General features: G+C 41.9%; 1 protein-coding gene across 4 annotated transcripts in view; it reads left to right on the top strand.

Annotated features, from left to right (window-relative positions):
- The window catches only part of LOC308044130 (6-phosphofructo-2-kinase/fructose-2,6-bisphosphatase 4), a 50176-nt gene that overhangs the window by 15353 nt on the left and 8278 nt on the right, over positions 1-26545 (top strand). For 2 of the 4 annotated variants that reach the window (XM_080350611.1, XM_080350610.1), the window contains exons 1-13: positions 632-750; positions 8301-8417; positions 11983-12079; positions 14183-14249; positions 15223-15297; positions 15980-16036; positions 16354-16475; positions 18105-18312; positions 18880-19026; positions 19605-19709; positions 21422-21551; positions 21908-21970; positions 25026-25090. In XM_080350611.1, coding sequence (XP_080206737.1) covers positions 642-750; positions 8301-8417; positions 11983-12079; positions 14183-14249; positions 15223-15297; positions 15980-16036; positions 16354-16475; positions 18105-18312; positions 18880-19026; positions 19605-19709; positions 21422-21551; positions 21908-21970; positions 25026-25090 — 1362 coding nt within the window. In that variant the 5' untranslated portion in view covers positions 632-641. Of the gene's footprint in view, positions 1-631; positions 751-8300; positions 8418-11982; positions 12080-14182; positions 14250-15222; positions 15298-15979; positions 16037-16353; positions 16476-18104; positions 18313-18879; positions 19027-19604; positions 19710-21421; positions 21552-21907; positions 21971-25025; positions 25091-26545 lie in introns of those variants that run through there. The other 2 variants (XM_080350612.1, XM_080350613.1) reach the window with 1 other exon arrangement.

Below are 26545 nucleotides of genomic sequence, written 5' to 3'. Positions count from 1 at the left end.
TAGGCTCTTCTCAGGGTACTTTGTCAATAGTGTTTCTTGGTAGCTAAATAAGACGTTAGAAATCTATTGTTTATGTATGGTTTCCTGAATTGGTATTAATTTAGCCTTCAGGCCACTACAGAGTTTAATTGGAAAAATACATCATTCAGTGCATGACTGCTTAAAACACATTGAATGTTCCCTGGACAGGCTATTTTTAGGGTTTTAAAGTGTGATGTTCTCTGCAGCTTCAGAAAATGGAATCACCGGCTTGTCAGTGCACAAACGGGCTGCCCCCCGGCCCTTCCTCCCGCTGCCCGCCCCGCTGCGGGCTGTGGGAAGGGAAGCGGGTGACGGCCCCCAGGCCGCTGCCCCTCAGGGCCCGGGGACCGGGGGCTGCGCGAAGCCGCTCCGGTGAGGGAGCAGCGGCACCGCCCGCCTCGGTCCTCCCGCCGCCAGGCAGACACCGAGGCAGCGAGTCCCGGGAAGCGCAGCTCCGGCCCGAGGGCCTCGACTGCCCGGGGCAGCCGCCGCAGCGCGGTCGTTCCCGCCGGGGGGCCGCGGGGCTGCCGCTTCCCGCGCCCGGCCTCGCCCCCGCCGGGCCGAGAGGCGGTGCCGCCCCGCCCGCCGCCCTTGCAGTGGGAGCCGGGAGGCGGGTGAGGATGGCGGCGGTGGCGTCGCCGGCGCGGGAGCTCACGCAGAACCCGCTGCAGAAGACGTGGGAGCCCTACGACAACGGGCTGCCGGCGGGGCACAGCGCCCAGCGCGGCGGTGAGCGGGGCGGCGGCGGGGGGAGCGGGCCGTGCCCGGGCCGCGCTGGGGGAGCCCCGGCGGGCGGCAGCTGTCAGCGGGACCCCCGCGCGGCCGCTCCTCCCTCGGCTCGGCGGGGCCGCGGCGGGTGAGCCGGGCTCCGCGGAGCCCCTCCCGGGGCGATGCGGCCTCGGCGGGGTCGGGTTGTGAGGGGACGGAACCGGGAGGGCCCCAGGCGCCGAGCCGTTTGCCGGGGCTGGAACGAGCCTGTGGTGCGAAGGGCTCGTTCAGTGGCTCGGCCGGCCCGGGGCCGGAGGGGCTGAGGGTGAGGCGGTCAGGATCGCCTGAAGCGCCGGGGAAGGCAGGAGATCCCGGAGCGGCTGGGGCTGCGCCCAACGGGTGGCGACCAAGCTTGACTGGGATGCTCTTCTAGTTGCTTTTGTTGGTGTGTTTCTTCTTTTTTTCTGACGTGCTGGTTCTAAGGAGCGTTTATATTCGGTATATTCTTCCTGAAGAAAGGCCTAAGAACGTCACTGTATTTTTTTTTCTTTTAAGGTCGGTGCTGTATCAGGCCATCTGTTGTATGAGTTAATGGCTTTCCTTATTTTGAGGTGCAGCCAACCGAGTCATCAGCCCCTAAAGACTTTGGCATTTGTAAACCAGAGTTTATTAACAAACTTTTCCTCACGAATTTGTGTTTTGTTTTGTTTTGTTTTTTCTCCCCCTTTTTTCCCCACTTACTTAAATAACTGAGATTCGGTACACGGCAGTTCTGCAGACAAAAGGGGCTTTGTCGTGTGGGATTGTTTTTATTTGTCATGCAAAGAGGCTGACAGAGCTGAGGGCTCTGCTGCGGTGGCAGCCGTCCATGGGCTGCTGCCCTGGGCTCTGCTCTTGCCTTGGTCCAACCCTTGATAAACAAAAAAACCCCAAACTTTCTTGGTTTCTGCTAGGTGCTAGGCAAGCAGGCATGTGCTTCCCTGTGAGCTCCAGCATCTGAAAAATAGTAGGTGTTGAAAGATGAATGCTGAAATAGAAGTGTCAGAAAGAGTGTATAATTGCTTTTGTACATACGCTGACGAAAATGCTTCATTTTGGCCTTAATGCAGCATCTCTTTTCCAAATAAAATTAGTTATAGCTTTGACACAGACACTGTTTTACAAAAAAAACCTCACAAGAACAAAATTGTATATAATCTGGTGAACATACATAGTCTTCTTGGCAGAATTATGTAACCTCTCTTGACTACAGCCTTAAAAAAGTTATTTTACTTTTTTTTCCCTTTTTGATAGAATTCTGTAATTTGTGATGCCCAAGACCCCAAGCAAACATTTTGCTAAAAAAAACAACCAAACAACAGATTTGGAATTTTTGTGGGTTTTTTTTAAATCCTTTTGCTTTTGCATGCACTTACTCTTGAATTGTGGCATAAGATGTCTGCAGTTATTTGTGACATATAAGAATTACAGGCACCCTTGAGAGGAGCAGAACTTACTCTTCCTTGCTAAAACCATCTCTCTTGTTTCAGCAAACAAAGAGCACGCTGTAACTTTTCCCATGCAAGAAGGTTGTAGAAACCTTTATCCTGTGATTTCCATGTATCCAGGTTGTCCCAGCTCTGATGAGCCATCCTGTGGCAGCTCAGGATGGGCTGCCCGGGTTGGGTCGTTTGGGGCAGTGCTGACTTGACCAGTTCCAGTGCTCTGGTTTTACAGGTAACTGTTGAATGTTAATGCTGAAAAAAATACTCAGATTGGAAGTGTGTTTCTTGTCTTCAAGATTAGCTTTCCAGTGAGAGCAGTGAACCTAGTCGCTCTGATGTTTCCTGAATATCTAGGCTAAGCAAGATGAGCTCTTTCAGCCTCCTTTGGTTTTATTTTATTTCCTTGTCCATGTTAATGACCTTTATCTTTGCTACATTTAGTCTGTCTTCATCTTTCTAGAAGGTGGGTGAGCAGAATTGTGCGTATTTCCAGTTGGGGACTCCGCAGATCCATCTTTAAAGGAACTTATCGCTGTTAGGGATTTTCTAAAAGTTGTAGCAACTGGATGTGGGGAAGAAGAAATCTGGTGAGCTGTGCCAGGGTTTGGCTGTCATGGGGCTTTGAAGAGCGAGTTCTTTTAGCCTGTGCCTCTTCAAGGAGTTCTGGCCGTGTGCAGCTTACTGAGCAGACTGAGCTTTTTACAGCTGGTGAGACTGGTAAAATTAACTGTTCTAAATGTCCTTTCAAACTAAGACTTACAGGCAGAAGAAATGCACATTTTTATTAATAGCTTGCACTTACCTTTTGTGAAAGATTTTTGTCTGTGTACAGGTTATAGCAAAGCTACTCTTGCCATTGGATGTCACATTGCTTCAAGCTCTGTGAATCAGGCAACCATGGACATAATAGCAAAGTTGTAATAGTGAAAGTTGTTTTGAAAGCCTAGCAGAGGTTGTTTATAGAGTGAAATAAATAGTGAACTTCCTGCAGTTAAACATTATTTTTCCCCCTACGACAGTTAACAGCTTTGTTTCCCTAAAGCTGCTGGAATTTGGTCATTCTAATAATTTTTATTTGCTGTTCGTACAGCGATATGAATGTATACCAGGTCCAAAAAAAAAGAAAAGTATCAAATGAAGATTATCTTTGCTCTAAAGAACTCTGCCTTCTGAGCTCACGCTGCTTATGTGTATTTGTACCCCCAACCTCAGAAACTGAAGATGGAGAAGGCGAGTGGGTAAGGACAATACCCGGCTGTAGCCTGAGCATGAGGATGTATGATGGGGCTGTCGCTGTCGGCATCAAAGCTGTGGGAAGCAAAGGGTAACCCTGTGAAAGTTGGATGGCAGAGCTGCCAGGAGCAGCAGATGTGAATTGTGAATCCCTTGTACCAAGGTGATGTTAGAAACTGGTGATTTGGACAAAAGGAGGAGAGGCAAATTGGAAGATAATGACTTCTTTAGTTATAGGAGCAGTATGGGGAGCTTGTCCTGCAGGAGATGCAGGAGGGTCACAGATTGTCACCGTTGATCAACAGGAAAAAATAGATTAACGATAGTGAAATTGGATAAGTGATGGGGGAAAGCGCGTAGGGCGAACCTTCTTTGGCAGGGTGGTTGTGTTGGCTTACATTATAGTTAAAGATATTTCTTTATGAGCCTGTAAATAGTACAGTGATTTTTGACAACAGGCCTTGAGTTGGAGGGCATAAAAGCAGCAAGAATCCTTCGTAAGCTTCAGCTGTCTGACCATAGCAACGTGATAAAGAAAGCATCTGACCTTAAAAAAAACTGACTTAAAAATTTAACACAGATCAGGAATAAGCAAAATCTCATTTTGGGTGAAAGGAAGGGACAGCTAATAATATATTAAATAGTAGATGAACTTGAAAAATACCAACTTTTGTGTCTGATTTCATATGATCATGTGAGTTTTGTGGGCTGATGAAATGCTGCACAGCTGATCCATGTTGTTCAGTGTCCCACTTTGGTTTCACAACCTTCTTCTCCATCTTGCTTTATTTCACAATAGAGTTTAAGAGGCAAGAAATGAGCATGCAGTTTCTTCTTTCTGTGACTGTTAGAGCTTAAACTTTAGAAGGGTAGGCAGTCATAATTTTACTCTGAGCTGCAACTTGCTGTGTTGTTCAGTAGTGGATAAGAAGTTTTTAACTAGGATAACTGCTGAAATTGCAGTACTTGATTTTAATGCGCTTCATCACGTGGCGATTTTCTTTCACTGATTGGTATTTTGGGCATGTTTTCTTGTGTGTTCCCACTAAGTGAGGGGATGCAACATTTATCTTTGATACTGCTGTTTATGAACATGCTATTTTACATGTGTATGTTATGAACATCTATTTTAAAGAAAAAAAAATCGTAAAGTCATACATAGAGCATCTTTAGAAGATGATGGCATATGGCCCTATTAGTTTTGTTTTTCTGTTCTGAATGTGTGTGGTCCTCTAGCCAAGTGTTGGTAGCACATCCACAGGTCAGACTATCTGAAATCCTTAGGAGTTACCTGTGTGAAGCAATGTTAAAAATTGAGTTTGTCTGCTCAAGACTAGATTGTGTTGAGAGTTTTCCGGAGGTAAACCAGACAATCCAGCTGTGATACAGCCGAGATACAGCTGTGCTAAGGAGTCTGCCTAGGCTCTGCAACTCGCACCCATATAACTACTTCTGTGTTGCAATTTTTTTCATATAAAATGAATGATGAGGTGCTGTGAAAAGGAGAATTGAGCATCATGTCACTGGGAAAATATTAAACTAAAGAGACTTTTTTATTCCAGGAGTTAACTTGTGGTATGTTTGGGTTTTTTATCAGTCCACTTCCTCATGTCAGAATTGCTCGCATTTCTGCAAAGGAAGCTGTAAGTCTTGAGATACTGACATTTTGAATACTGTCATTGGAATGCATGTTCCTGCCCACTTGCAGTGAGTGTTGGCAACGTTTTATTGAGAAAGCTGTGGTTCAGTCACATAAAGGGAAATATAATTAAATTGTTTTAAACTTTTGGGTATTTGATACATCCTCAGAATTTTGCATTTTGTTCTGGTCTTGGCTTCTTTACTGAGCTAATGAGCAAAACTAAGCCTTGTTAGTTACACAGGATCGTAAAGAAGAAACCAAAAACCTGTGTCTGCTGTTCTGAGTCTTATGTGTGTTGTTGAGAATGCTACACTGAGGTACCAAAGAAATAAAATAGTGGCTTTGTGTGTTTTTATTTTCAGCCCTGTCATTTAGCCGTTGCCATCTGCTATTTTGACGAGTGCCTTTGACTTCTACCTGGGAACACCCAGGCGTGCTTGTCACCGAGTGCCACCTGTGTCAGTGGTGTGAGACCACAGCCATCACTGGCCATCAAACCAGAACACCACACATGGTTTAGTGCCCCAAATTTTAGCTTGTGAGCTGGCACTCTCCTGTTGCAGCCCGTGGTGCTCTCAGACCAGCTCGGCACTGGTGGGTGGTGTTTGCCATCTCACTGTGTACTGGGTGCGACTGGGAGGTTCCCAGGACTGTGGTGTTGTGCAAAAGCAGAGCATTTGAGATCACTGGAATCGACGGGGTTCCTCCTCTGGCGTGCAGGGCATCTGTCTCACTGGTATCTCCCTTTATAGAGGAGAAGCACTCTTGGTCAGCTGGGCACCTAATCACAACAGGATTCCAACTTGTTTGATTTGGTTCAGCAGATAATTCCCCTGGTTTCTGCTGTGTGGTCGCACACTAAATAGTGGTGTGGAGAGTGGAATGCAAGTTAGGCCTGCATGTTAAACTATATATGCATAGCAGGGCTCTAATAAAAACAATTGTGCTAGGTTTTATACTCTCTTTGAGGAAATCTGCACAAAAATGCAAGTGATGCTAGACTTGCACACTGACTGCTTGGCAGTGGGAGGAAACGTCCCTCTGACATGTTGCTGTAGCGCTGCTGATCCATTTGCTGCTCAGTGAGAAGATCTGTTCTAAACCAATGACCAATGTCGATAGTAGGACTGAGCTTAGAGAGGGCACTTCTTGGTGTAATCTGTGAAGCAACCGTTGGAGCAGGCTGCTGATTTCTTCACAGTACCTTCCTATCCCTTAGTTTTGCAAAATGAAGTTTTGCTCCAGTATAGATTTGTTGTTACATTACCAAAAGACAAATGTTCTGTGAGAAGGCTAAATTTGTGTGGCTCACCCCAGGGAAAACAAACAAATAAACAAAACCAGAACCAAAAAAACCCCACAAATTAGATATAATGTTAGTTGATAAATTCTGTCCAGAATGGGTAGAGAAGCCTGTCGGCGCAGTTACTCATGGAGCGGGTGGACCTGAGGCAGTGTGCAAAGCCTTTCCATACAGATCATGCTTTATCTTTTAGAAGTCTTATTTCACTGCTTGCACCAGAAAATTAAAACTCAAGCTATATGTTTCAGGTGAAGAACCTTTCAAACTAGCTTTGAAGAACAACAGCTTCTCTCGATGTTTCTAGGGGCTCAGTGATTTCTCTCATCTCAATCTTTTATTGTACTTAAAACTAGAAGCAAAGCTGTTAAGCTTAGTGAGCACTGTACTCTTTGCACTTTGTAGGTTTTGCTTCCCCAAAGCCTTCCTTGCTCCTGGTGTTCACTGGCCTGAACTTGGGAAAAAGAGGAAAAGAGACACAAAAACCTTATTGCTCTTGTTTATAGGCTTCTGCTTAGAGGTGCTTACGCTGAGGACTGTTACCAGTGTCCCTCTGGAGACATGGACGTGTTTGGATGGATCTGTTTTGTTTGCATTCACTTCCCTGAAACTTGAATTGCATGGAGCAGTAGACTCTGTCTCATGGGTTCTGAGGTTAGGTGCAGCTTTTGCCTGCTCTAGCGTTAAAAGTTATGTGTTTTTAATGGGTTGGGGGTTTGGTTATTTCTTTTGGTTGGTTGTGTTTTGTTTTGTTTTGTTTTCCAAAGTGTGTTTTGAGAAAGCGCATCTCTCTTTGCTAATCTATTTGTTCTTTTTTGATGGGTTTACTGTGTGGAGTAGCTGTGCCAGATTTGTGCAAGCGACTTAGTGGGATGGGACTACTGTCAGTCTGAGATTTGGGAGTCTTGGGCAGTCACAGCACTTTGTGCAGCTGTTCAGTCGTGCTTTACAGTCTAACACTGAGGTTTAGTCTTTTGGAGTGGATTTACGACTCCTCTCTCAAGACACTGAGAAAATTGATGCACATGTGGATCATATGGAAATTAATTGCCTTTGAAATGAAGCAGGGAGGGAGCTGGTGATATCTTTGTGCCACTTTAATATCTTCTTTCTTTCTAGGCAGTTCCTTGTAGCTGTGATAGATTCATGTAAGGTATCCGTAGTTTCATGCCATTAAAATGTTCAAAAAACTTGTTATTTGAAAGGAATGCCTCAAGGTTTTCAGATTATACACGTAACTCCTCTAACTTCATACAGTGTTTTTTTTAATTAAACACACTGCCTTTGATTTAAGAGTATTTTTGCACATATATCTGTATATCCGATTATTGTACTTGATTGCATAGAATCCTTGTGCTTAATTCTAGTAACCATAGAAGAACAGTCAAAATAAGCTCTGTTTCAAGGGATTTTTGTGTTAATAATATTTAAAGGAGAAATAATAAATAGTGATTAACTCTGAGCTTGTTTCGCTCAAAAGCAAAAAAAGGTTGAGCACTGTTAAGATCTAAAAATTATCTAGATACTTTGTACACCTTGCAGTTTCCTTTCAATGCAAGCTCTGAACTGAGGTACATGGGGGATATAAGATGTCAGTGTCCTTTTTTTTTATGTCCTAAAATACGTATGCAAATCCATAGCCTTCTTTGTCTTCTGCCGGTGTACAATTCACGTGTCCAGCATTGCACTGCCACTGATGTGCCCTTCCAAAATTCAGCACAGCAATGAGAAGCTCGGTTAGGTCCCCCGTAGTCCTAAAGAACCCCCCTGAAGTAGTGAGACACGGTGCATGAGCTGCTTGAACGGTCACTTCCGCAGAGAGCACACGGATTGTCATTTTCCACCGCAACATAAGCCTTTGCTTTGTGGGAGTGTTCATGGTAAATCCTGATTTTCTGTTTTTCTGTTTCAGTATGTATGACTAATTGCCCCACTCTGATTGTCATGGTGGGGCTCCCAGCAAGAGGAAAAACCTACATCTCGAAGAAGCTGACGCGCTATTTAAATTGGATTGGAGTGCCTACAAAAGGTGATGGATTTACTTTTGTTGACATCAGAAGGACAGGGCAGATGTTAGGTGTTTTATAAACATAATTCTCTGTAATTTTTTTGCCAAGTTTGTCTACTTAAAATCCTTCTGCTCTATTAACTTATTTTTAAGCAATAGCATACACAAGCTTTCTGTTCCATTTAGATGTTCATTAATCAAATCTGGTGACTGTTCATTTACCTCCTTGCTCTGGCAGGTGCCTAAATCAACTTTTTACTCTGGTCCCTTAACACTTTGGTTCTTCAACTGTCCTTTTTTTTTTTTCCTCTTTATGTGGGTGAAAGGGAATCTTGTTTACAAGTGGAGGAGCAGTCAGCACTTCTGGGTTAAAGTTCTGACTTCTCCATCTTATTTTGTTTGTGAACTTTGTGCAACCTGTAATTCTATGTGTAATTCTCCGTTTAACTGCATTCGTGGAATGAGTTACAGCTCTTTGTCTGAATATTAAGAGCCCAAGGAACTGAAACAGCTGATGATTGTCACTCTTTTAAGGACTTGACTTGTGTGTTTTGAGTAGAAAGGATGGCTCAGATTGGCCGTGCCAAGGACCTGCCTGTCCTGCTTCATTTTGGAGCTCCTGGAGTGTCTTGTGGGCCCAGATTGACAAGTAAACAACACCTAAGTCCACTGAGCAGCCATCTCCCCAGCTTTTTTTTGCTCTCTGGAAGAAAAACACTGTTTTAGTGTTCTGTGGCTCTGCGTCTGGTGCAGTAATGGTAGCTTTATAGTTATGACTAGTTAATCATTTAAATAACATTCAACATATTAGATCATACTAAATTGTAGACTTTTGGCTGGTTATTCAGACATGTTACCTAGTAGCTCTAAATGAACATGAAGAGTTCTGGCCTATATTTAAACTGCCTTTTAGGGTATAGCTTTTTGAGTTGTTTTCTTAAGCTCTTAGAAACCTGTTGAATACACTTTATTTAGATAAGATGTTACGGAGGATACATTGTATTGAGTATGAAAGTTTACAGGATTTAAAGTTTTGACTGTTTTCACACAGGATCACCCCTCTGAGGAGCAGTATCTGATACTTAGGGACTTCAGTGTTATCCATTAGGCTGAGATGGAATAACAATCTAAGTAGGATAGCTGGTATTCAAGCTGATAAAATGTGTGTGATATAACTGCTGTTGTGTTAGATACATATCTAGCATACATGTGTGTAGATATGTACATATGTCATTGTTTTGAGTGTTTTACTATCTGAACTTCAAAAAGAGTAATCCACTATTAGGCAATAAACGAGATACTGTCCACATCTGGCTTATGCTTGGTTGAATATATCACAAATACGTTAAAATAGTTATAGGAAAAGTTCCATGGGCTGTTGAGAGCAGCACATCAGAAAATACATGTGCTTGTGCTTAATAAAAAATACTTAGAGCATTTCTGCCTAATTTTACAAAAATATACGACCTAGAGTTGCCATATGAGCTTCTGTTCTAGGTTGTTGGTTATGGTTTGTCTTTGCTAGAAAGGATGACTTGGGATTTTCCTGTAAAACTACAGACTCTTTCTGTTGTTCATATCATCAGTGATGATGCAAGTTCAGCACGTTTATTGAAGCCAAAGTCCATCTAAAATATCTCAAATAGATGACACATTGCCTAATGTGTCCAGTTGATTTGGACTGAATTTATATATGTTAAGTATCAAGTAACCCTGACATCTCTTACCCTTTGGCTCTTAATGTCTTAAAATTAGAGTGTGCTTAATGTAGTAAGTGTTCTTATTCTCTGAAACAGATGGTGGAATTTATGAAGTTATTTAGATAGAGGAAAGATAAATGCCATCTTATCACATACATGAAGCAAGCTGGAGAGTTCATGAACAGAAGGTGGATGTAAATAGCCCAGGGCTGATGGTAGTCGGATCATTTCAGCCATCAGTTCCGTGTTTTCCTTTGTTCCTTCCAAAATCCTCTGTCAACTGGAATGTGAAATGGTTAAAAATACAAAGGACTTTTGTCTGGGTTTTTTGAAGGAAATCAGGTCAGTTAGATGCCTGAATAGAATAGTGTTGCAATGTGATTTTTAGATACTAAACTTTGGGAAGCATTTTTGAATAGTGCTGGTTGTGTGGTGGTTGTGATATCAGTTAGCTTTGTGAAACTTTTCCACAGGGGTGGATGCTAACAATCAGGGCTAAAGATTGTCCCACTAGATAGTGCTTTTTCCATTGCTGTACATGACCCTCCTGCAGTAAGTATTCTTTCTTAATGGAGTCCATTATTTTTGATTTTTAAAGGGCTGTTTCCTGACAGCACTGGCCATCTGAACTTCTTGCATCATCTGGCCAGTGCTCATTAAACTGGATTGTGCTATAATCCGTGTCATACAGTTGACCACAAAAAAGTTACATCAACATTGTTGAATACAAACAAAACTTGACTTTGGGGGGTATAAACAATATTGATTTCTTTATCCTCTGCCCTTTCCCAACCCCCCCTCATTCCCAACGGCAATCTGTGTACAGCAGCTGATGGTTGAGCTCTTTTATCATAGGTCTTTTTTTCTGAATTACAACACAGCAATTGTGTCTATTACTTCTTTTCATCTTTCCATAGATGAAGTCTGACAAGTAGCTATACCTTGACAGCTTCTCAAACAGAATACTTCAGTTTGATCGAACGTTTAAAAAAAAGCTTTGCAGCTCAGCAGAGAAAATCTATAGGTCAGAAACAAGTTAAACATTAATTGCACTTTGGAGGCCTACTTCCAGCTGTCGAATGAAGTTAATTAGGGTACAGTGTCATTGTCTGCCACGTGGCAAAACAGAACTGCCTTGCCCTAATCCCATGTCCAATACTGTGACACGTATATGACCATAGACCTTATAGACCTTTGCTCGGATAAGGAATCGTTTTCTTTGAACACTGTTAAGAGATCGCAGTAAGATTACATTCAGTACTGATGCTGTGGGACGGTGTATGGGTAGTGTTGGTTTTGTTTTTTTGGTTTTTTTTTCAACATAAGCATTTTAAAATAAATGGAACAGAGGTTGTGAAATCGTATGTACTGATCCTTAAGGTGTATTAGAGCAGAGTTTGGAAAAAATGTTTCCACAACTTGAATTTCAAGTTTCATTTGTCAAAAGCAAGATTGGCTCTTCCTTGCTTAAATACGAGCTGGAAGTTTTGGGAGGTGCTGCCAGAATATTATTTCACTGCATGTATACCCAGAAGAAAAAGCTACATTATTAGTAGTGCTTTATAGACTATTGAAATAGACTTCTAGACACCTCTGCAGAAGAGGAAAAGAGTTTCTTTTTTCCAAGCAAACCTGCAGACAGAGGCCCAGCAATACAGTCAAGAGGCTCGCTTAAAGCTGCCTACAGCCATTTCCATGATTGTTGTTGTCTTTGTATTTAAAAACAAACCCACCCCCCAAAACACAAGAAGAAGTATGATATGTTGACTTAATACATGATAAATTATTTTGTCCTTGCAGGTAGTTTGGTTTCAAAGTTGTCATAACATTTGTCCTTTTTACATGAATACTGTTAGCTCCCACTAATACTGGTTTCTTCTTGGCAGAGTTTAATGTTGGTCAGTATCGTCGAGATTTGGTGAAGAAGTATAAATCTTTTGAATTCTTCCTGCCTGACAACGAAGAAGGCTTGAAAATCAGGAAGTAAGTTTGAAAGTGTTTGGCTGTGTAATGCTAATTGTATTAAAATGGTACCCTCTGTAATTTGCTCTTAGAGACTGCCTTAATTTGCATTTTTGTGTGCTCAAGACCCTTACAAGACAGCAGTATAAAATGACAAGGAGAAGAAATTCGAGAGGAGGTGAAAATTGGTTTGTTTAGATTGCTTAGAGTTTGCCGTATTTTTTTCTTAATTGCTTTATTTCAAGCATCAAAAATGCAGAGAAGGTAAATACTTGATTCCTTTTCACCTTTGAGTCGACTGTGAGTATTGTTACGGCTGCAGATATTTCAGGATATTTTTCACTCAGAGCAAAGCAGTTTTAAAAAATAGTTATTATTTTTCTTAACTTTTTGTAAGGTATCAGCTAATAGATGCGACTCTGCTCTCTGATTTCTAAAATGCCTTTTTAGAACTCCTGCATGAATAATAAAGAAGAAAAAACCCACATAACTCCTCGTCTTTTTGGTTTGCATACTGGAATTTTTCTCCTGGAGGGCTTTGGATGTATTTCTTGTTACCCATTCAAATGAGTGGGAATAAAACTCTATCATTTTCTCCCTGAAATTCTGTTTTTGGCCGCCATGCGGGTGTTTCACACAGTCAGTCAGTGCACTGCCTCGAAAATTGCCATGTTTTGCTAATGCTGTGCAAGGCAAGGTGAGCACCAGTGTGAACATCTGTGCCCAGATGGAGCACTGGAGACTCCCCTCTCGCCTGGAGGGAGGTTGTGCTTTCACGTGGAGGGAAGAACTTCAGAACAAAGAGAAGGTCAGAGCAAGAGGGAGCTGCCTGTCTTTCTTACAGATCAAACAGGAAGGTCTTCTGTCTTGACTATTCATTGTGTTTTTTTGTATGTTCAGGAGAATGCTTAAGGGACTGCAGTATGAAATGAGAAGAAACGAATTTTAGAGGAATGGAAATGCAATTTGTTGGGCTATTTAAAATACAGAGTGTTTTTTTGTTAATTGCTTCAGCTCAAGAATAAAGAATGTCTGGACTTTTCTACTGTCTGGACTGACTGTAGTGGCTCCCGCTGCTTGTCCTCTTTGTTCCCTTCCCCCTTCAGCAGCAGTTGGGTATTGTTAATGTCAGGGAAGAACAACTTGCTGAAGAACCTCCTAATCCTTTGTGACTGAAGCAGACACGAGGACATGAGGTGCATTAGCTTTGCAAGCCCCTACCATTTGCTTGGAGGTAGAGCCAAACCTTTAACACATTTCTGTGTCACCTGTTAGACTAAATGATGGGGAATACAACATGAAATGCGCTGTGTGAGCTAATCTGCCTATTTAGCAATGAGTAAAGAGGGTTTATATTTATTTAGTGAAGAGTTGACTGATGAATCTCAGTTCCTGACATCCATTAACTTGCTAATGTGGAAATACTGTCAGGAAAGCCTTCATTTTTCTTTTCAGATAAAGCTGTGCATGCAGAACATGGTAAATGTAAGAGAAGAGTTACACATTTTGGTCTGCAAGTCAAAATAGAGGAGTAATGTATAGAGAAGCTGTTGAAATGAACAGGGTTTTATGCCAGTACTGCAAAAAGGCTGTACTCACTGGAAATAAATGGGCCTCTGTTCTACTAATGAGTAAATCGTGCACAATGTTAATGTGCGATTTTTACACAATAGTTCAAAAGAGAAGAACATTACTGAAAAATAGTTGTCTGTCCACTTCAACTTAGGGCCACAAGATAAAAGCCTGAAGTTGATTGACTTTTTTCCCTCTTTGAGAATCAAATTAAGAAGCAAATATCTATGAATAGGTAATTGGGAAAAAGGTTGCAGGTATGATTCGGTGATGTTTATCCTGGTCAGCTGAGCTGATGGGGTGTTCTGGGGTGATGTGTGGTTGTATCAGTTGCACAGAGGATCACTGGGCTGGCCTGGCCTGTTTTGAGGCAGGTGGCCATGGCTCTGTTTCCTTTGTGTAGCTCAATTGACCTCTCAGGGTTTTTCCCATCTTTTGCGGGACGGGGGGAGCTGATTAAAAAATGCGTGTTTTTGAGAGAGATTGTCTAACAAGTGCACTAACAAAATGACTTGAACTGGCATTTGAGTTTTGTTCTCTTTCATTTTTAAGACAGTGTGCCTTAGCAGCGCTGAATGATGTCCGGCAGTACCTCAGTGAAGAAAACGGGCACGTGGCTGTAAGTTTCTTGTTGAAGATGTTTCCCTACAAAACAGTGTGTTACTGCTGGATAATACACAGCCCGAGTCATTCCAGTATCTCTTCAGTGAATCAGGTGTTTTTTTCTTTTGGAGTTGTTGTTAGGTCTGCCTGTTGCTGCACTGAAGCTCAGGGTGGTGATGCTATATTGAGCAACCACCTTTGTGGTTTGAGAGATTAGCTGAGGAGAGGGTAGCACTAAGAAAAATGCCCCCCTTCTCTCCACATTATATAATGTACTGTTAAACACTATTGATATTGTGTATTCACATTAGTAATACTTTGTGATAGCATTGCTTTTCTGGAGACTACTGACATGACTCTGGTATTTTAATTAACTGATTGGGGAGAACCATCAACTGTAAGTTCTGCTGGGGGCATGAGGTAAACTTTATACGTTGGCAACTTCATAATGGGTAAAACACTGGTGTATACAGAGCTAAATGTAAGTTTTTAGAAAAATGGCTGCATATATCTTGCAATTCATGGGCAGGATTTACAAGTCTTGCAAATCTTCCCTTTAGAAGTTTTACACTCACATTTTGAATAGCATATTTATTGCAACATCTTTTTTGTGTAGTATAAATGCACTAAAGAACTGTGCATTAGTATTTAATGCTGATATGGGCCAGGAGGAAGGTTCTGTCCTGTGTTACATGTTAGGCTCAAATTCTTGTTGCTTCTTCCAAATACAGTATTCTGTTAGTAGTGCTTTCAAAATATTACTCTATTTTAATATTTGGAAAATTGAGTGTAAAGTAGGAATATCTTTTGTTTTCCTGTTGGGCATGTTGGGGTAGCAGTTTAGAGGGAAGGGGAAGTGTTTTCATTGCTTTCCTTCACATTGAGGGACTTTGAACCCGTATTTTTGTTGTTACTAACACAGTGCTTCTCATGGCTATGATGCTTTTTAAATTCCTCTCTCTCTCATCTTCTCCTGTGATTATTCCTAGGTCTTTGATGCTACAAACACAACTCGAGAGCGTAGAGAAACTATTTACAAATTTGGTGAAGAAAATGGATATAAGGTAAATCAAAGGCAAAGGAGTTCTGAGTTAATACCTGGACAAGTAAGGCAGTGATAGTTTTGCCTGTATCTGAGTTAAGTGCAGTAGCATATGCCACATCCTTCCTAGATGTTCTTGGTACAGTTCATATTTTTGCTACAGAAACGCAGAGGGAATTCTGTGTTAGTTTTGTACCAACCAAAAACTTTCTGTGGCTTTCTGCCTTCTGTCCAGGACAATTTTGCAGTAGCTGTTCTCCAGTAATCTTTCATTTCCTCTAAACTTGTGTCTCCATAAACCTTTGATACAGCAAAACACAAACCTCTTTTTAAGTGAGGCTGCCCCATTAGCTGAAAGGCTTCTAAATTATTGTTTCAGAAGCATTAGTTGCTGTTTGTGTGGCTGAACTTGCATCCTCTCCATCCTCAGTTTTTATCACTGCAATTTTTTCTTACTTATAAGCATTGTTGGGGAAAAGAGTACAGAGCGTGATGCTTCAGGGAACAGTAAGCCAATGATTTGTGATGAGACTTTCTGCAGAAACCTGAGTAAATGAAGGGAAGTTAACTCGTGGCCCTGTTAAAATAGGGATTGGCATGGAAGTGGGCAACATAGTGCTGGTGTGTATTGGTTTCCAGAGGCTTTATAATGCATCTTCCTTCTTCCCTCCTTCGGTACCCGTGGCTTCCCGTTCGGACTGAAGACTTTTTTTGTTGAGTCTGTGTGCGTTGATCCAGAGGTGATTGCTGCAAACATTGTAGTGAGTATAGAAAAGTTTGCTTTAACTGTTTTTAGTCAAGAGGTTTAAAGGAGCTCAGTATTCCTCCTTACAGGAAATTCCAGAAGAAAAAACCATTAGCTCCCATTAATGGAACGCTTTTCACTTCTTTTCCTGTCCATGTGTATACGAACTCAGAAGTTTAATTATATAAAGAATAGCTCTTTTTGCTTTACATGTATTTTAATTAAGTTCCAGAAGTAAGGTTTTGTGTTCTGTTGTGCGCCTTCTTATTTTATTTAAATTCCATTAAAAATGGAAAGGAACTTATGTACTACTGCTGTTTTTATTTTAAACAGCAAGTGAAGCTGGGTAGTCCTGACTATGTTGATTGTAGTAATGATGAAGCGACAGAAGACTTCATGAAAAGAATAGAGTGCTACAAGAACTCATATGAGACGTTAGATGAAACTCTTGACAAGTAAGTGATGAAATAATACTGTGATCACAATTGTGATATTTTAAGATGTTTCCTTAGAGGATGGAGCATCCCTTGTTGAGGATCAGGGCTTTCTAGTCATGTTTGTTTAATGGCTTGAGCTCTCTCTCCTCTTGCAAATTAGACAGAGTTGAGTTTGGAGGTGTAGCTGGAAACTTGCCTGCTTGAGGAAAGTTGGCTATTGAGTCTACTCTGGAACAGTGTTCTTTTTGATTTACCCACTTGGAGAATGGTGTGGTTCTTCTGGAACAGCAGTTATTCCAGACTTGCTGTAGTGGTTGGTTGTTACTAGTTTTGGTTGGGTATTTTTTAGTATGTAGTGATTTGTAAGTATGAGTGATTTATAAGCGTAACTTCATTTGCTGATATGGCTAAGATGAATTTCTAACACATTGGTCTTTAAAATGTGACTTCTAAATTTATTTATTTGTACTTGCAAAGTATCCTGCAGACGGAGGGCTGTGAGAAGCTTTCATAGCTAGGTTATTTTCCCTCATGCCAAAGAACTTACCTGTTTCTCATTCACTTTCAACACTTGAAAGTAAAGTAGGGATGAACCATGCGAGGAGGAGCCCTGTTCTCTTGCTGCAGTCCAGGATTTCAGTGTGGGTTTTGGAGCTGTGCTCATACCAGCTGCTCCTGGTTTGTTTTGGGACCAGTGCTATAGAGAAGGCTGAGCTGCATTTTAATGTAATTGAGCGTAAGTGTGAAGCTGGTTCAGTCAGATCAGCTCATGCATGTAATTTCTGTCACAGGCCTAATGGTCGTGCTTGGATGCGATAGTAATGATTAACTCCAAAGAGATGGGGTGATGATGCTTGGTTTTTATTATAAGTTTGCTTCATTTATAGTGGTGTAATGTCTCAAACGCATTGCTGGGAACCAATAGTGCTTACTTTCAGCTCAACAGATTTTCTTCCTCCTTTAAGTTAGAGGCTACTTTGAAATTATAGCTCAGATGATAAAGGATAAGCAGTGAAAATTGAAACAATAACCTTTCTGATGCTAAGAGAAGGTAGTGATGGGGTAAATGATAGTGCTGTTAATAAATAGTTGTTGATAGAGTAGTTGAGAGAACGTCTTGCTCCAGGCTAGTCCTTGGTCCTTCTGATCTGCAGTTTTTCTGGAAGGGTTACCTGAGATGGGTAAATAGTGACCTGTGCCTTTTGGCTCCTGGTGTAATCAGACAAATACTTGCTGTGGGGAAAGTGTTTGTAACCCGGAGAAAAATACCTGGTGGCGTGAAGTACCTGGATATCTTATTGCAGCTGCCACAGTTGAATGACTCCACTGAACTTTCCTGTCAGTGGGAGGGCTGTATTTTTCCAAGAGTAGGATCCAGATTTGAGAGACAAAGTGCAAGTAAAGGGAACAGATTAAAAAGAGATGTGAGCAGCTTACATGTGAAAGGAATAGAGTTCATCCTGTACCTTTGGAGTATTGCATTATTTCTTAGGACTCATGCATATTCCACGGGAAACTGAGGATTTGTTTCTTACTTTTGCTTGTTGCCCCTTTGTTTTATAATGAGAGAGAGGGTGGGAAGGTTGTGGTATATGCTAATAGAAACTATGTGAAATCTTATAAATCTTTTTTGTTTGCTCGTGAAAGGGATCTTTCTTATATTAAAATTATGGATGTCGGAAGGAGTTACCTTGTGAACAGAGTAATGGATCACATCCAGAGCCGGATCGTCTACTACCTCATGAATATCCATGTGACTCCTCGGTCAATCTACCTCTGTCGGCATGGAGAAAGCGAACTCAACCTGAAAGGGAGAATAGGAGGAGATCCCGGACTGTCTGTCAGGGGGAAAGAAGTACGTGCCTTCTGAGCAAGTGTGACTGGGTTTTGTCTATGTCTGTGCATGTGTCATTACAGCTTCCTTCCTCTGCACCTTTTTCCTCTTAACATGTTTCAGAAGGATTTTTTTCCTAGTTGCGTATGTGGGTAGTGGAAACTGGATGTACTCACTTTGTGTGTTGTGATTTGGTACGCGCTCCTTACATCTCATTTCTATGGGCTGAAATTCCTTTTCATTGTACAGCACAAGGCAGTTGTCAGGCGAGCTTTATTTTTTAACTGTATTTTTGTAAGATCCTGGCTTGTTGGATAATTGGAAAGGTTCGTAAGTGAAAGCTGAAGGGAAAATTCCTGGAGGTAAAGATGGGAGCTGCAGAGAACTTGTGTCTTCCTTGTACTCCTTCCCTCCCCTCCCCTGTCCCTCTTGGCTTAACAGAGTGTGTTGTATTTTTAGCAAAAACTTCAACGGAGTCTTTTGGAGAAGTTCTAATGAGTTTACAGAGGCTAGAGCCTTTGTGTTCTAAACTGAACACAGTGTGTTGGCTCTGAGCCCTCATCCGGTGTCTAATGTTTTTTCTTGCAGTTTGCCAAAAGCTTGGCACAGTTTATTAATGAGCAAAATATCAAAGATCTGAAAGTTTGGACCAGCCAGATGAAAAGGACAATTCAGACTGCTGAAGCCTTGGGAGTGCCTTATGAGCAGTGGAAGGTTTTGAATGAGATAGATGCAGTAAGTTCTTTTCTAAACATCTGATAAATTGCTTTGTTTGCTAGAGAATGAAGTACTTAATTTTGTAATTATATGCCTTTTATGGGGTAGAAAGTAATTTAAGCTGGTTCTGGAGGCTGGAATGACTCTCATTAATTCCTGTTAACAAGGCTAAATGTTTTATTAACATTTGCTGTAATTAATTTGGGCTTGGTTTGTCTTTCCCAGTAAAACTTTCCCCTGTAGAAGCCTTGATGCTAATAAGTTTTTGGTAGGTGGGGGTTGTAAAGAAAAAAGCTTTGCTAGCTGGCACTTTCCAACTGCACTCGTAAGATATGTAAGCAGGGACAACAGATCAAATGTGGCCTTGGTCATTGCTTGCCCATGGATGTAACTTCACTTGTATAGGGATTTAAGGATTCCTTCTAACCACATCTGAGTCCAGCTGAGTGTCCTGCTCATCACTTGTGAGAATTTTAAGTGTCAGAATAACACAATACATTGTTAAAAGTTGGTTATATATGATTTTATTTAAGAGTGATATCTGCTTTTTGCACAGCTGGAAATCCATGTTTTAAAGTTATTTTTATTACCTATAGGGAGTGTGTGAAGAAATGACATATGAAGAAATACAGGAAAATTATCCACTTGAATTTGCACTGAGAGACCAAGACAAATACAGATACAGATACCCTAAAGGAGAGGTATGCTGATTTTTTCTCTCTTAAGGTGCAGGGCTTCCTTGTCGTCTTTAATAAATGCATGCTGTCTTTAGGAAGAAAAAAAAAAGAAAAGTAATAAAAAGGTTGTTCACTCTCCAGGGGGAGCACATAGGAGCTTGCAAGGATTCAACTCAGACCATTTAATTTAATTCAGGACTTGAAAAACGAAACAATGGATTTAGAAAGACGGTTGAGAGCTTTTATCTTTTGGGCTTGGGCATCGTTTCTGTGCTGGTCCTGCAGTGATAAAGCAGGAAGAGTGATTGCAAGGCTTCAAACTATTGCATATGCCAAGCACACTGCCAGGATTGCCTTTTTCTGTCTATCCGTGCTGGAGCGAAGGGCTGTTTTGCATGCGGCTCTGGCTGAAATGCTGCGGGAATCTGTAGCCACGTTGGTCTTTCACTTTAATAAACTCCTTGCCTCTGGGAAAATAACTTGCAGCAGCTTTTCCAAAGCAAAGCCATTGCAGCACAGCAATGACCAGATGATCACAGGCCCCTGTGGGTGCTGCAGGCTGGGAGTGGGGCAGCAGGGCTGGGGGGACATTGGACCAGCTGCTCGGTTTGTGTCCTGGGGAGCTGTTTGTGTCCTGAGAAGTGGAGCTCTGAGGCCTTTCCTCAGCAGTCAGGAGTAATCACTCTGCTAAGGGCGGCCTGTGATAAGAGCTGGGGTGTTGTGGCTGTGACCCTTGTCTTACTAACGAGGCAGTTACTAAGCTGCAAAGTTCTCCTAATCCATGTGAACAAGGAGTGTTTGTTTTTCGAACTGATGCCATCCTCCAGGATGGTGACAAACATTCCAAGCCACCCTTTGGGGTGACCAGTTGACCTCAGTGGTTTGTCCAAGGCAGTTTCTGTGTCACAGTAGCTGTCGCAGGGTTTGCAGAGCCAGGCTGGAGCGCACTGGGTCCCTCTTGCCAAGGTCTGGATCAGTTGTGCTCTCCCCAGCTGGGCAGCGCCCACGCCTGCACTGGCACCAGGTGAGGCCTTTCTGCTCTGGTCCTGCCTGCCCCGCTGCGTGACGGGCTGTGTGACCCTGTGTGCCAGGCAGGACACGTTCTGCAAGTCTTGTCTTTGCTGTGCATGTGAAAATTACCTTTAGCACACACACGTGGAAGTCTTGCTGGTGACCCACAGCAGCAGAGTCGCTGTGCATGCTGCATGGGCCAGGCTGCAGGAGGAATCGGGCTGCCTGGCATGGTGAAACTGGGTGGGATGGTGGCTGCCATCACCAGGCCAGCTCATCAGGCTGTTAGCTGGCTTTCAAAGGGCAGCCTGAACAAGTCAGGCTTTGTGAACGGTTTGCTTGCTGACTGTAGGCTGGGCTTCCTAGATTTTTGCTTGGGAGAGAGATGCTTTTGAAGATGAGGTATGGAAAATAATGTGCAAGACTTAACCTGTATGTTTGCAGGTGCTGTGAATTAAATTCTAGGGATTTTATGAAAATTCTTTATCATAGTGACTAATTTAATACAGCTTTTCCGTGAGGGAGCTGTGTTTTGTTAAATGGATGCTCTTTGGTAGTCTGGAAGACCTGGACTGTGTTCCTAATGTAAGGAAAATTATCACTACAGTATTTGTGCACTAATGTAACATGTAGAAGATGAGTAATATGGAAGTATGATCAACTTTATGTATGATTCAAAGAGTTTTCCCTTTTTAATGTGCTGTGTATTTCTGTTCCCCTCCCAGTCCTATGAAGATCTTGTTCAAAGACTGGAACCAGTAATTATGGAACTTGAAAGGCAGGAAAATGTGCTTGTCATATGTCACCAAGCTGTCATGCGCTGTTTGCTCGCATATTTTCTAGACAAGCCCGCAGGTGGGTCTTCCTTGATACATTCCAAATGATCTAATTTTTGACTAGTTGACTAGAGTTCCAAACAGTGAATTCTAATAATTTCTTTTATCATCAGAGGGTGGTTGTGCTTGCAAGTATGCAAATGTAATATTTTCCTATTTGACCTCCACACATAGATGGTTTTTATTGAGCTGTTTCTCACCTGTTAGGCTGTAATGTTTGTTTTTCTGCAGCTGTTTGAATAGCAGTGCTAGGGAAGAAAGCAGATACTCTGTCAGATAAAAAGAGACTTTTAAGTGGTTGACCTGTAACATAATAGAAGAGTTAGTGCTCTTGTAATCCGTATTTCATATGCAATTTGTTGTTCAATTTCTCAGAACAACTGCCTTACCTGAAGTGCCCGCTGCATACGGTCTTAAAGCTGACGCCGGTGGCTTATGGTGAGTGGTGTTAAGTGTTTATAATGTATAAGTAACTATACTGTTACTTATGTGTGTGTTACCAGTAGACTTTGTGAGGCATTTCAGTTAAAACACATTTTTAATTTATTTTGCTGTAAAAGAGAATTGAACTCTTAGTTTTGACATTCATGTATGTCTGTGCAGCTTTGTTAGAATCAGTGAATCCTTTGGTTTCCGTTTGCTTTGCGTTATGCCAGAAAAGAGGTGTGTATTAGTGAAGGCCTGAGACTCCCAGTGGCTGTAACTGTTAGTGGACAGTTTTCTTTTGTACTCAGTTCATACTGTCTCACCAATTCCTCTGGCAAGCCTGTGCCATTTACACATCTGGTACAGTAAGATCTCAGGTTTTATTATGTGTTGGAGGGTGTTGCTTTTTAGAAGACAGGCAAATTTAAGTTTCTGTAGGTTTAACATCTTACAAAGGGAGCTCCCTTTACCCTTAAATAAATTTGTTCTCTTTCCTGAAGATTTTGTTTGTGAACGTTCACACAACCACATGAATTTCCCCTGTTGGCAGCAGCTGTTACCAGGCCTGGCTCAGGGGCCTTAACTGAGATTTGCCTCCAGCTCATAGAGTGTGTGGTGTGGGTTGTAACGGGTTTTAGGCTGATAGCTAATTACGTTTTGCCCGTGTTTCAACCTCAGTGTAACGTGTGCCTGCCGGTAATGTTCTTTAAATGATGGCTTGATTATGTCTTCCTATATCTTATTACACTTTAGAAGATTATTTATAGACAGAATTATCTGCACAGCTTACCAGGAAGTGGATTGCCAAAAAATGCTAGTTGAGTTGTTCATCAGAAATGCAAGGTTGTCTTTGATTATCAACTTTGAAAAATAGTAGTCTAGACATGTTTTTTGTTAAGTTTCTAGTGAAGTTGTGCCCAAGTAAAAGCTGTTACACTGCAAAATCTGTCTGAAGGGATTTTTGTTGTTTAATTGCAGTGACGTCCTACAGTGAGTAATAACTGTCTGTGCTTTGGTGACCTCTGGTGTTCCCAGCCTTGCATGACAAGCTGGAGTTTTGAAAATAGAACACCTAAAACTTGGGTTTACACTTGTTTGTTTGTTTGTTTGTTTGTTTGTGTTTGGTTGGTTTTGGGTTGCTTGTTGTTGTTTTGTGTGTTTTGTTTTGGTTTTCTGGGGTTGTTTTGTTTGTTTAAAGTGGGAAGTTGGGTGACTGTTCATAAATCTGAAGGGGACCTGGATGTTTGCAGTATTTACTGACCCACTAAACGAGAAAGGAGAAGTGGTATGAAATACAGTCCTTGTCCTTTTGACTCCAGTGAAAGAAGCGCCATGGTTATTTTTTGAAGCATTTGATATGTCTGTCTGATGAGCACATTTCAGACGACCTGCTCTTTGGGACTTGGCCATCTGAAAACACAAGGACTATGTGAACCATTTATACGCTAGTATTGTGCAGCATTATTTCAAGCCGTGTCCCTTGGCCACAGTGAGCGTGTGGGGTCAAACACGGTGTGTTAATACATCCAGCTGATCCTGTTTTGGGGTGACACCTCCCCAGAGGACTCTTCCTGGCGCTGGAAGCGGGTGTCACTCCCACCCTGCACATCTGAGCTTTAGTAGGGGAGCATCTGTTCCAGCCTGAGAATTGGATTAGGATAAGCGGGACTCTGACCCCAGAATCCAGTGTAGCAGTGTCTGTGTGGGAACACAGGAAAGAGAAACTGCATCTTGCTCTGGTAGGAACTTGCACCTTGGTGATGAAAAACGAGTTGGGAATATGCACGTTGCAATTAACTGTGGAGTAACTCATGACCCTTTAGTTTATATTTAAAGCTTTCCATATGGTATTTTTTCCTGTGTTAAGCTCAGCCGACGGTAAGGACTGCGAGATCTGCTGTGTAACCCATCCTTAGGAGTGACCACCAGCCAAGGCCCAGAGCTTCTGCTCGCTGTGGGGTCACAGTGTATCTGTCAGCAGGATGACCAGGGACTCTTCGTGCTTTTGCCCCTTAAAATCTGTTTTCCTGTTGACTGTTTTGCGGAGTCCTGGCCCTCCTGCAGTGGTAGCTCACAGTGGTTGTGACAAATGGGGTTTCTCAGAATAGGTTTTCTTAAGGAAAGCCAAATATTTGCCTTATTAATTTATATTAGTTTGTTTGAAAGTGCAGTGTTTTTCTAAAGAAGGGCTAAAATTACCTTTTCCTGGAGTAATTTCCTGAAGTGGCATGCAGTAATTCTGGGGAGCGTGTTGCGACTTTAGAAAATAAGTGGGCAGAAAACTATGGACAAACATTGGTGATGGAAGACAGACCCTGTGGTATGTCAGAGGAGTTTGACCATTAATGAGGGCTGTGCAGGGTAATGCAACTCTGGAAAAGTTGTGTTCGTGTGAAGTAAGACAGAGTTTGGCAATTTGATGTTGCTTAAAATGATGTGGTATCAGTGTATTGAGTAACTAATTCTCCTAAGTGGGTCAGCTTATGCTGCCTACATAATAGTTGTCTCTTCTGTCTTTAATTTTTCTCACTTCTCTGGAGTTCTCCTGATTTTGGGTGGAGAGAAGTTCCTTTCCAGAAATCAACTTTAAACTTCTGTTTAGTTGGGGGTTAAAACTCTGTTTTGCACTCAGAGGAATGGGGTTGCTAATAACACACACTGTACCTTCTCATAATCATTTTCATGTTTTAAAAAATGAAAGCAGCATTTATCTTGTGCATTACAATGAAATTCTAAGAAGTTAAGGATGTTTAAAAACCAAAAAGCTACAAGTAAGAACTTTCTGGCTGAATGTTGTCCATGTACGTTTAACCATGGAATTTGTTTCAAAGACAATAGTGATAAGGCTAAGGTGAGAATAGGAGATGGATTATCTCATTTGGAATACGTTAATTGTGGTGGAATAGATTTGTTCTAACAGCTTTTAACTATTCAGAATTTGGGAGACTCTAGTATAAATCAGAAGGGGGAAATGATTAACTTTTACTAGCTCAAAACTGGGTTGCATCTTTACTATAAACACACTTTTAAAGCCAACCAATTCTAAAAATGTGTTTTCTATCAACAGGATGTAAAGTCGAATCTATATTCCTGAATGTCGAAGCTGTGAACACACACAGAGATAAACCCGAGGTAAGAATGGCTTTCAGATCAGGTAACTTCACATAATGTACTGTCTGAGCTGATTTCCATTGTCTTGTGGTTAGAAATGGCTTGATAACTCAGCTGAGTGTATTTAATTTTACAAATCAAGCTTTACTACTGCTGGTTTGCTGTTTGGGGGCTGGGGAGGAAATCCCGTTGATTAAGCAAATTTATATGTTACATATGAGCTCTGGCCAGTAAAACGGGTCATCGTCAAAAAATTCTGCTTCCCTCGCAGATCCTTGTGCTACCGCTGCGGGGTCTGGAGCTGCTTCCCCGCGGGGGCTGAGCCGTGTGCCCGCTGCTCAATTAAAAGTCAGTTTGATAACCTGAGAAAGAAGGGCTGTTTGTGCTGGTTTTCAGAACAGTGGTTTATGGTGAAAAGGAATAGAGCGATAAATGTGTTTTTATGTGTATTCGGTAAGGCACGCAACAGAAAATGTGTTCCGTATGTGAGGGTGCACGTTTGTGGCAGTTGTGCAGATTTCGTGCTGGAGGGTTCTGCAGGGAAGTTTTGTTTTCATGGCTTTGGGTGTTTGAGTTCTGCACACGCTGACTTTTGGTTGTTCATAGCCAAGATGTTTTCTGGTAGATAGTAATTTTGTGTATTTCCTGTCTTCTTCCCCTTTTTCCTTCTGCTTTACCACTTTTGTGTCTTAGTTCGGTATAGGAAATCCATTCTGTTTCCCCAGTGCCCAAAACGCGCTGGAGAAGCATGGTGAAAATAGAGAGCGTGTCTCAGAGCAGGTGGCAGGTTATCCGTGTGAAGTTATAGATCAACTGAACATCTTAATTTGGCTTATAAAATATTAGTGCTGAATTTACAGCTTGCTGAAGTATCTTGGGAATTGCTGTTGGAAATGCCACTTTTCTAACTGAAGATATTTATTTGGGGGTGGGGAAACTCCGCCTGAATTGCGAAGTGACTCCAGTTAACACGTTTAGTGACTGATGGAGCTGCACTGATGTTGGGTTTGAGTGGTTGTATTTCAGGTGCATGTAGAGGGTCATGCAGGAGTTGTAGTGGACACAAAGCTGTTTATTTAGAACAGAAATAAATCGTGTTGATGAATTTTGAAAAAGACAAAAAAGGAGCATTTTTACCAAAAGACCCCGAACACTGTTCTCCCTCCGTCCCCAGAGAAACCTGGAGCAGTGCTGTGGGGCAGTGTTAGCTTTCCATGCAGTGGGCTGAACAAAGGACTGAGTTGGTCCTGTTCTGTTTAAACGCTGCTCAAAAGGCTGTGAAAATTTCAGAGTCTTTCAGTGAGATCCCCTATGAAAATGTTAATTACTTCTGTACAATTTTCCAATAGTCTGTTGAAATCAAAGCATTTAATTAAATACAGTGTCACAGATACCAACATTGTCAGACAATGAAGCTGTGTGACGAAGTGTACTGTTCCGTGCCCCCACAAGTGGTTTGCAGCCGTGTTCCAGAGC

This window comes from Nesoenas mayeri (genome assembly GCF_963082525.1).
Source record: "Nesoenas mayeri genome assembly, chromosome: 10".
NCBI lineage: Eukaryota > Metazoa > Chordata > Aves > Columbiformes > Columbidae > Nesoenas > Nesoenas mayeri.
This window is presented reverse-complemented; position numbering and strand designations above follow the sequence as displayed.